Raw genomic sequence first — 11710 nt, 5'->3', positions numbered from 1 at the left:
AATCTAAAACTAAACTAGAAATAACCAAACAGTGATAACAGCAAAATCTAAACATATGTTTAATTTAACAGTCAATATAGTGATGCAACCCAGTACGTCTTAATGATTCCAGATGAAAAAAATTGTAAATTGAACTAGTAACCTAAACATGAATTTTCAGCAATTCTCTGAAAAAATATAACAAACAGGGCATAGGTTGGCTGCTGTTAATAAGTGGTTGAGCTCAAGAGTCATCGAAAGGATGAGCAGATGAGGGAGGGCTATTGCCTATTATCTTCCAGCAGCTCATCACTATAGTACAAGTTCAGGGAGAGCAGTGGATCTTCACACCTCACTGGCTCTTATAGAGATGAAGACTTTCCACACATCCTACAACCAAGGAGAATCCAGAATCTGAGAAGACTATAAGCAGAGTCATTCCTGTTTAACTTTATGAATAAGACAAAGAGGAACCTTTTCCTATTTGATTTGACCTGCAATATTTCCCATTTTTTGAATTTTCATGAGCAAGATTTACGGAAAGTAAGTGGAACTTTTTCTTAAATATGTATCGAAAGGAAACACTTGTATTACATTTAATACTGGATGTGTGTATTGGTGTATGTGTAAGAATCAATGTAAAATTAAGTCAAGATTTTTTTTGTTATTTGCCTTTTCATATTACTATTTGCTTTCATGTAATTTTGTAGGTGCTTTGTACTTCTTTGATGATCTTTGTGCTTTGGCTAATGTGTTTTTGTATAAAGTTTCGAAACTATTTTGTCAATGGATTTTAAATGTATCACAAATTAAGTTACATAAAAAGATATGCCTTAGGCTCTGTTCACATCAGCGTCTAGCAGTTTATAACAGAGCCATGACAGCTATGCCAGGTTCAAATTGATAATAGCAAATCCTGACAGACCCAATTCACTTTAATACAGTCTGTAGAGGTTCGGTGAAGGTCTCTGGTATTTTTGATGGCAAGAAGTGCTGCAGACTAAACTATTCTTGCCATAAAAAATACCAGAGAGCCTGATTGAAACCCTGACATGTTCCATTACTGCTGATGTAAGCCAACCCTATACATTGATTTCATGGTTTGCAACATTTAATTCCCCCTGTATAAGTTTTAAACTAGAACTTTTTGAAGGGTTAGGAAGTATACCCATGAATTTTCTTATAGAATATAATATACAGCCTCTGATTCTTGTATGTAATTGTCAATGCATATATCTACAGTAGTAAGACTGGGTACACACGTCATGGTCAAAATGCTTTTTGGAAGACCGCACCATTTTCCCACAGATTTTACAAAATTGTAGCAAAATAGCGTTCTTGTGCCATGGTTTTGTGAAAATCACGGTGAAAACACATTTTGACCATAACGCGTGAACCCAACCTTAGTGTTCGACTCTGGCTAAGAATTGCAAGTGTTACTGGTGCCTCCTAAAATTGGATCACGTTTCTCTATTTTCTGATGACTCAAGCCCCATGTTATCACAGTAAGCACCATGCAACTGTAAGCTTTTTCCCAGCAGCGTCAATAACAGTTATAGATGTCAACTGTTAACCTAGTGATTGATTTACAAAATGTCAGGCTGGCATTTACATTGTTATCTACTATTGTCATATTTGCATTTACTTATGCAATTGAAAAATGGGAAACAAATATTTTGAAACATTTTTCTATAATCACATATAAATGTTATGTATTCCAGAGCATATTATATTGATGTTTGTATTATTATTATTATTATGGATACAGTATATAGAGTGACATTCTATATTTAAATTGCTTCCCATCAAGAGTAAACATTCCATGTGTGGACAATCGGTTTAATTTATTTCTGGATGTTTTTGACTAGTTTTAGATATCACTATTGGAGTCAGAGTCATTTTCATAAAGCAGACAAGTGCTGGTGGCTGTCCACTTCTGGGAGGTGCTGAAATGTCACATAGTTAAAGAGGCTCTGTCACCAGATTTTGCAACCCCTATCTGCTATTGCAGCAGATAGGCGCTGCAATGTAGATTACAGTAACGTTTTTATTTTTAAAAAACGAGCATTTTTGGCCAAGTTATGACCATTTTCGTATTTATGCAAATGAGGCTTGCAAAAGTACAACTGGGCGTGTTGAAAAGTAAAAGTACAACTGGGCGTGTATTATGTGCGTACATCGGGGCGTGTTTACTACTTTTACTAGCTGGGCTTTCTGATGAGAAGTATCATCCACTTCTCTTCACAACGCCCAGCTTCTGGCAGTGCAGATCTGTGACGTCACTCACAGGTCCTGCATCGTGTCGGCACCAGAGGCTACAGTTGATTCTGCAGCAGCATCAGCATTTGCAGGTAAGTAGCTACATCGACTTACCTGCAAACGCCGATGCTACTGCAGAATCATCTGTAGCCTCTGGTGCCGATGTGTCCTCGCTCGTCTGACACGATGCAGGACCTGTGAGTGACGACACAGCGTGATCTCTGGAGAACACGGCTGTGTCTGCACTGCCAGAAGCTGGGCGTTCTGAAGAGAAGTGGATGATACTTCTCATCAGAGCGCCCAGCTAGTAAAAGTAGTAAACACGCCCCGATGTACGCACATAATACACGCCCACTTGTACTTTTACTTTTCAACACGCCCAGTTGTACTTTTGCAAGCCTCATTTGCATAAATACGAAAATGGTCATAACTTGGCCAAAAATGCTCGTTTTTAAAAAATAAAAACGTTACTGTAATCTACATTGCAGCGCCGATCTGCTGCAATAGCAGATAGGGGTTGCAAAATCTGGTGACAGAGCCTCTTTAATGGTTATTATACACTTCAGGTAACAACCTGTAGAATCAATGTTCTCTTTTTGTATATATGTTGTAAGATACTGGTCCAAATGCAGATGACAGTCCTCCTCTTATTTACACTACCATCCCAGCTAACCTAAGTTATAGAATATTCTATTTGAAAGGTTACTTTTTATTTCTAATGCTCTTTTAAGTGTCAATAATGGAATAAATCCAAGATCGCAGACACAAAATAGGATCATAGTAAAAGTTTAATGAAACACTTCTTCATCTGCAAATTATATTCCACTGATATTGAGTAATCACTCATTTAATCTATGCTATATTTTGCACACATATTTGTAATTAATGTTTTGTGGGTCTTCTTTCATGTAAAATCCAGCCTAATATAAAATTAATGGCACACCCAGGCAAGACCTATATTTTTCATATGCCCAAATAATAATACATGAATATAAACATCATTGCAAACTTATGTTTGACCATGTTATGCTTTTAACCACTTCATGACAATGATAATTTTACTGCTTAATGATGAGGCACAATTTACCATTTTCAGTGGCAATAATTTTTATTATGATGGTGTTTTTTTGTTTTGTTTTTCCATTGCACAGGGCATTGTTTCTATATATATTTTTTAAATAAAATTGACATTTATTTTTCGAATTGCCAGGGTTTTAGTGATTGACATAATTGCATCCCTAAATATGTCATATTTAGAACTGATCTGAGTTTCGTTAGACTGGGTTTTGTTAGATCAGATCTGCCTTCACTACAATACAGAGTCCTGGAGATCAGGGGTAGAGTGCTTTAAATTACCCAGTAATATGGATGTTTGCTGAACATACATTTTATAGAGAAATTGGGGATGCAAATTTAGTTTTTTGGGTTTCAAACATAAGTTGCACCCCCCCTTATAGGCAGCCAACACCCCTTATCCCAGTTAATCGCATGATTGCCAGGATTAATTTAGGAGGCAGCACTAAGCACTCACAGAGCACTGTGCATGTAATGATTGAGAAGGCAGGAGTAGTAATACATTTCTGCTATCTTCTCACTGGAGAGCCTGCCAGTCAAAGAGGACTCTTTCCTCCTCCATGTATATGTAGGATATATATATATTCTTTCAGAGTTAAATGGAGAATAATAAGTCATTTAAAGTGGTTAATGTAAGGTCATGTAAATGTCATTAAAATAATTTTTACAGATCTTAAATAGTAATATTGTATTTTTAACCTCAATTATTGAACTATTTTGTTTATAAATGCATAATCTGGCATGCAGTCAAAACCATCAATAAGGTTGGGGGACTGGAGGCAGGGAGCATCTAGCAGACGTTTCATTTTGGGGAGAGGTATAGGGGCCTAGTAATACCACTTACTCATTGATCAAACAGATGAACCAGAAAGTGCTCCGCCAACTCTAAGGCTAGATTCACACGAGCGTTGCGCATCTCGGGCGTGAAAAACTGCCCTTTTTAACGTCCGAAGTGCATCCGTGCTGTATGCAGTGGGTCGCGTTATCACGCATCCCCCAAATACTAGAGTCTATGGAGGGATGCGTGAAGCGCAAAAAAATAGGACATGTCCTATTTTCTCACGGACCCTTCACATGCTCTGTTGAAACAACGGCCGTGTGAACGGCCCCATTGAATTAAATAGGTCCGTGTGACGGCGCTTGTTTTAACGGCCGTCACACGGACGTATAACACGTTCATGTGAATAAGGCCTTAAGATGTAGCCTCCACTCTGATCCCTATAATCAATACAGGACAGAAATAAACAGCCTAGCTTGATAACAGGTTGACTGCCTTCAGCTATCTTACATGACAGGACACCTCTGGAGTTTGGGGAAGTAAGTACCCTTGAGACACTGGGTATGAAACATTTATTCCCTTTACCACCTATCTTAGAAAGCAGGGATGTTTTAAAGAAAAACCCTATACCACCAGACATTAACCCCATGTGTCACCTTACAATAACATGAACATTCAGTATTAACCCTGAAGTCACCCTCAAAACATTTGGAATATACTATTTATTAATATGTCAACTGAGTAGTTTTAGAGGTGTTGTTAAAGTGTTCCTTTGGTACTTCGAACCTAAAAAACCTGCTGTGGTGTGCAGGATGCTGGCTCACTCCTGAATGACTACTACCCAGCGACGCCACCAAAAAAGGAGTGTTTTGTCAAAAATGTCAAAACTTCTACAGACGGTCCTACAGCTGTGGCAAAAAGTCATTGTAGAACCACTGGGGGAACAGTATGACTTCTGTGTATTTCTATGAGCTCCAACGTTCTTATGCGGCTAAAACTATTACTAAGAGACAAATCTGCAATCATTTTAGCCTTAAAGGCTATTTCTGGTTTTATGTAAATGATGATTAATGGATGCTGCAATGAAAAGTTATACAACTTTCTTATATAGTGTATGTGTGACTTCAGAATCATTTTCAAGATATTTGTTTGTCGTCAGTAAAAGAGAACACTCTTGTTATAAGCCGGAGGCAGCAAACACATCGTACCTAGTCGTTCTCTTAGCTAAATTGATACAATTGTATCCAGTCTCAGCAATGCTCTGTGAGCTAAATACAGATGTAGCCAAGTTTATCTTGATAACTTGCTACAGCATGATATCGTACAACAAAAGCCATTGAAAAAGTCAAGTTAAAGAGGCTCTGTCACCAGATTTTGCAACCCCTATCTGCTATTGCAGCAGATAGGCGCTGCAATGTAGATTACTGTAACGTTTTTATTTTTAAAAAACGAGCATTTTTGGCCAAGTTATGACCATTTTCGTATTTATGCAAATGAGGCTTGCAAAAGTACAACTGGGTGTGTTTAAAAGTAAAAGTCCAAGTGGGCGTGTATTATGTGCGTACATCGGGGCGTGTTTACTACTTTTACTAGCTGGGCGTTGTGTATAGAAGTATCATCCACTTCTCTTCACAACACCCAGCTTCTGGCAGTGCAGACACAGCCGCATCTGGCATTGCAGATCTGTGACGTCACTCACAGGTCCTGCATCGTGTCGGCACCAGAGGCTACAGTTGATTCTGCAGCAGCATCAGCATTTGCAGGTAAGTAGCTACATCGACTTACCTGCAAACGCCGATGCTGCTGCAGAATCATCTGTAGCCTCTGGTGCCGATGTGTCCTCGCTCGTCTGACACGATGCAGGACCTGTGAGTGACGTCACAGCGTGATCTCTCGAGAACACGCCTGTGTCTGCACTGCCAGAAGCTGGGCGTTGTGAAGAGAAGTGGATGATACTTCTATACACAACGCCCAGCTAGTAAAAGTAGTAAACACACCACGATGTACGCACATAATACACGCCCAGTTGTACTTTTACTTTTCAACACGCCCAGTTGTACTTTTGCAAGCCTCATTTGCATAAATACGAAAATGGTCATAACTTGGCCAAAAATGCTCGTTTTTTAAAAATAAAAACGTTACTGTAATCTACAGCGCCGATCTGCTGCAATAGCAGATAGGGGTTGCAAAATCTGGTGACAGAGCCTCTTTAAAGTTTCTTGACACTGTGTATTTAATGCGTTGTCAAGGCAAGATAAAGATGTCTACATCTGTACATCAGCAGCTTCAGAAATCTCTACGGTGTTTTTTATCCTCAATGTATCAGTTTAAAGTCCATGATGTATAGGTCACAGAGCATTGCCTAGACAGGATATAGTTCTCAGCTGAGAGCAGGACTAGGTATCTACAGGATTGCTGCCTCTGAATGTAAACAAGCGTGCTCTCATTCACTGACAGTTTTCCCATAAAATATGACTAACATTGAGTATAAGGTTTTCCTTTACTCATCATGTTAAAGTGTGTTTCATTTTTCCCCACTATGACCTTTGTTTGGGAAGTACTTGCTCTTCAGTGTTGACTTTCCTTTTTTTCTATATAAAAATAAGTAAATGGATTGTTTGTTATATAACAATTTTTGGATCATCTGCATTCTTTCTCCTAAACACCTTATATTATATACAGTACTGGTTTAAATAAAAAATATTTATATCCACCAGTATTAGTTGCTTAATCTAATTGTAACGTTCATTAACTACTGTGTTTGTCTACTACAGGTAGACGGCTATTGATTCTTCTAACATCCCTGGTTTATAGTCTATAGTCTCAATAGCACCTAATGATCAAGCCTAGACCACCAGTTGGGCAGATGTCTTCAGTAGTTGCTCCTGCTAAAGAATCAAATGCAATGGGAACCAAGGAAGTCGAACTTATACTTGTAAAGGAACAAAATGGTGTTCAGTTTACTAACTCTGTACTGGTAAACCCATCCCAGACAAATCCTGATATTGAAGAGAGAGAGACCTGGAGTAAGAAAATAGATTTTCTTCTTTCTGTTATTGGATTTGCTGTGGACTTAGCTAATGTTTGGAGGTTTCCCTACTTGTGTTACAAAAATGGAGGAGGTAAGAGTCATACTGTCATGCAATAAAATGTTATTCATTCTGCCTCACTGTTTAATTAGTATTGCCTTTAAAAGATATAACTATTGAAAAATACAATTATTTTTATTTATTATTGTTTTGTGGTGTTATGGTGTTATATACACCATATAATTCTTGTTTAGAGCATAGGAATAACTTTACTCATCTGATATGTAATTGAGAAAAGTCAGAAGATGTCATCAGTAGGGGTTCTTGAGATGGGAACCGCACTGTTTAATAGAATCAATTGGCTGCAGGGCTGTTTTGACTTTACTTGGCTTCACTATTGATTTCAATGGAAGACCTTGTAGCATAATACATAAATATAGAAATCTCCAAGTTAAAGTTGTTGTTTTTTGTGACTTTGATATTAATTGATATCCTTAGAATAGCCAATCAATATTTTATTGGTGAGAGTCTGACTTTTGGCACCTCTGCCGATCAGATAAATGAAAGGGCACTGCAGCTTTCTCCCATTCAAGTGTACATAGCTGTGTCTGAGCAAACAATAAAGAGGATGTGGCACTCATTGTAGGGCCCCCTTTATTCAATCAAATATTGATGGCCTTCCCATCCCTATGTGGTCCACCTGCAATATCTTCACATCCAAGAAAAAAAATAATGCTGATTTACGAAACCGAAATAAAAAACAAATAAACAAACATAGTAATTTTTACCTTTTTAAGACTTTTTGCAGGTGGACTACACAGGGATGGGTAGGCCATCAATATTTGATCAAACAAAGGGGGCCCTCCAATGAGTGCCACATCCCCTTTATTGTTTGCCCAGACACAGCTGGATGTTTTGTGAAAAATTTGCAATCTATTGCATGACGTAGCACGAATATGTTACACTATTTTTTATTCTGTTGTATAGTAATACTATGCTCACTTTCTTGTAAAAATAGTTGTTGGAAGCTGTAACATGATCCCATTTCCATTATAAGGTTGACTTCTTGACCAGGGTGAAGCTTGACATTTTCCCTTCTATCTATAAAATGATCAATACCATAAATGCATTTTCCTCCTTACTAGCCAACTAAAAAACTTAAATGAGCTTTCTGGGTCTAATATTGATGACCTTTTCTTAGGATAGGCCATAGATATCATATTGGTGGTGGTCCATCTCCCAGCATCCTCACCAGTCTGCTGAGTGAAAGGCCCACGTAATTCTGGTCAGCGCCGCATTGTCTTCAATGTTTACCAGGCACATCGCCATAGATTTTGTAACGGCTGTGCCTGGTCCTGCAGCTCTATGCAGGTAAGTCCCATTCTAGTGAATGGGACTGAGCTTCAATTCCTAGAACTGCCACTACTAAATGTATGTCACTGTGCCTAGTAAACAATGAAGGAAGCATGGGACTGACTGGAACTCCATGTCTTCTTGAGTCAGCTGATTGGTGGGGGTGACAACATGATAGCAGTTAAAGGGAACCTGTCACCAGCATTTCACCTATTAAACCGACTATACCTGGTGGTAGTGGGTGAAAAATCATTTCTATATAACCTATAATTATCTTCTTAGTCGGCTCTGTAGCTTTAGTATTCAGCTTTTTAGTGTTCCCGCATCGTATGCTAATGAGCAGAAAAGAGTCAGATCTTCATTTGAAAAGAGTCAAATCTTCGTTTGGAAAGAGTCATATCTTCATTCCTCAAGTCTTTCCAAGTTTACTTCGCCTCCTTACTTTTGATTGACAGCTCCTCGCCTTCCCCCAGCACACAAAATCCTGCGCTTGTGCATTGATGTCCTCTTTTGGTGTGTGCGCACAAAGGGACACCGCATAATTACGATAAAAGGCGCAAAACGTTTGCAGACCGATATTTACAGTCGGAAGAGGAGTTTAGGAGCGGGGATAACGGCAATGAACTTTTTATAGCAGCGGCCAGTGAGGGAGAAGTAAAGTTCAATAGGTGAAATGCTGGTGACAGGTTCCCTTTAAGCACCACCTGCTAGCTCAAAGAAAACTGAGAATTACAGATAGACCCTGCAGAGGGGGAAACTATTAAAACATGCAGGATACAAATAATATAATGGCCAGTGATAGTTATTCCTCATATACACACATATGACAGCTTATTCTGAAAAGTCACCTGAAATTACAGGTATGCTTCTAGTTGATGTTTTTTTTTTGTTGTTTTTTTTTAAGGCTGCAGCTTTTGCTGCTTAAGGTCCTGTTCACACTGAGTTTTTTTACAGACAGAAAAATCTGCCTTCAAATTCCTTCAGGAATTTTGAGGCAGACTTTGACCTGCCTGCAAATTCTTGCGCGATTCTCGCAGTGTTTTTGCCCACGGTCATTTTGCACCGCAGGCTAGAAACGCAGTGAAAAACGCTTTCTCTGCCACCCATTGATTTCAATAGGAGGTCAAAAGGTGGAACCACTGCGAGTGGCTAAAAACCGCAGCAGAAAAAAAACCACCTCCATCTCCCATTGAAATCAATGGGAGGCAGTTCGGACCATTAATTCCGACTGTGTCAAATTCAGTGTAAAAAAACTCTGTGTGAACTAGGCCTAAATCTTTATTAAGGAAGCATTGCTCTTCAAACCATTTGCATCCTCCTGGATTGTGAAAACATCTACAAAATCAAAATGTATCTGAAGAAACTAAATGTACTTAAAAGTTATTTTAGTCAATTTAATTGCTATGAAAACCTCTGACATCCTGCTTTTTTTATTTTTTTTAAATAAAATTGTGCATAAGTGTGATTTGTGCAACTTTCTAAATACATTTTATTGAAAAGAATTGTTACTTTTTGAGATACAGCTGCTTTGTATTCTGTATACAGAGCAGCTGTATCTTGCGCTGAATCCCGTAACTGTCAGGTCCGCGGGACTGACGAGTTCAGTGTCAGCGGGTCCTTCATGTCTTAGGATGGACTCAGGTCTTAGCGAACGATACAGCTGCTCTGCTCTATAGAATACAAAGCAGCTGTATTTCAAAAAGTAAAAATATTTTTTAATAAATGTATTTAGGAAGTCGCACCAATCACACTGATGCACAATTTCATTCAAAAAACAAAACAAAACAACAATGTCAAAGGTGTTCGTAGCCTGTCTATTTAACTAATACGAAGGCAAGCACTGCAGCTATGACCAGTTATTGACCATATATTTTGTCAGTCTCAATAGCTGATTTACACAACGTAATATTTATCATTCAGTCATGACATTAAAACCATTGACAGGTGAAGTGAATAACATTCATTATCTAATTACAATAGCACGTGTCAAGGGGTGGGATATATTAGACCTCATGCACACGACCGTAATTTTTATCTGGAATTACATATCCGTAATTACATAGTTACATAGTTAGTATGGCTGAAAAAAGACACGTCCATCAAGTTCAACCAAGGGACGGGAAAAGGGAAGGGAAAAATGTCTACACATAGGAGCTAATATTTTTTTGTTCCAGGAAATTATCTAACCCTTTTTTAAAGCCATCTACTGTCCCTGCTGTGACCAGCTCCTGCGGTAGACTATTCCATAAATTCACAGTTCTCACAGTAAAGAAGGCTTGTCGTCTCTGCAGGTTGAACCTTTTTTTCTCCAGACGGAGGGAGTGCCCCCTTGTTTTTTGAGGGGGTTTTACATGGAACAGGATCTCACCATATTTTTTGTATGTGCCATTAATATATTTATATAAATAAATCATTTCCTCCCTTAGTCGTCTTTTTTCAAGGCTAAATAGGTTTAGTTCTTTTAATCTTTCCTCATTACTTAGATTCTCCATGCCCCTTATTAGCTTCGTTGCTCTTCTTTGTATTTTTTCCAACTCCAGGGCATCCTTTCTATGAACTGGAGCCCAGAACTGAACTGCATATTCTAGATGAGGCCTCACTAATGCTTTGTAAAGTGGCAACATTACATCCCTGTCCCGCGAGTCCATGCCCCTTTTAATACACAATAATATCTTGTTGGCCTTTGAAGCAGCTGATTGACACTGTATGCTGTTATTTAGTTTATGATTTACAAGTACACCCAGATCCTTCTCAACAAGTGACTCCCCTAGTGTAGCTCCCTCTAGGACATATGATGCATGCAGGTTGTTGGTACCCAGATGCATAACTTTACATTTATCTACATTAAACTTCATTTGCCAACTGAATGCCCAAACACTTAGTTTGTTTAAATCCGCTTGCAATTCACGAACATCTTCCATAGACTGAACTATATTACATAGCTTGGTGTCATCTGCAAAAATAGAAATAGTGCCATTAATCCGATCCTCTATATCATTAATAAATAAGTTGAATAATAGTGGTCCCAGCACTGAACCCTGGGGTACACCACTTATAACCGTGGACCATTCAGAGTAGGAATCATTTACCACAACTGTCTGGATACGGTCCGTGAGCCAATTCTCAATCCAATTACAAACTATATTTTCTAAACCTATAGTCCTTAATTTACCCATTAGACGTCTATGAGGGACAGTGTCAAATGCCTTTGCAAAGTCCAAAAACACTATATCCACAG

General features: G+C 38.5%; 1 protein-coding gene across 1 annotated transcript in view; it reads left to right on the top strand.

The window, feature by feature from the left end:
- Positions 1–217: 217 nt before the first annotated feature.
- The window catches only part of SLC6A3 (solute carrier family 6 member 3), a 98502-nt gene continuing 87009 nt past the window's right edge, over positions 218–11710 (top strand). The window contains exons 1-2 of the mRNA XM_075826769.1: positions 218–522; positions 6865–7212. Coding sequence (XP_075682884.1) covers positions 6927–7212 — 286 coding nt within the window. The 5' untranslated portion in view covers positions 218–522; positions 6865–6926. The remainder of the gene's footprint in view (positions 523–6864; positions 7213–11710) is intronic.

Source organism: Rhinoderma darwinii, chromosome 5, assembly GCF_050947455.1.
Source record: "Rhinoderma darwinii isolate aRhiDar2 chromosome 5, aRhiDar2.hap1, whole genome shotgun sequence".
NCBI lineage: Eukaryota > Metazoa > Chordata > Amphibia > Anura > Rhinodermatidae > Rhinoderma > Rhinoderma darwinii.
This window is presented reverse-complemented; position numbering and strand designations above follow the sequence as displayed.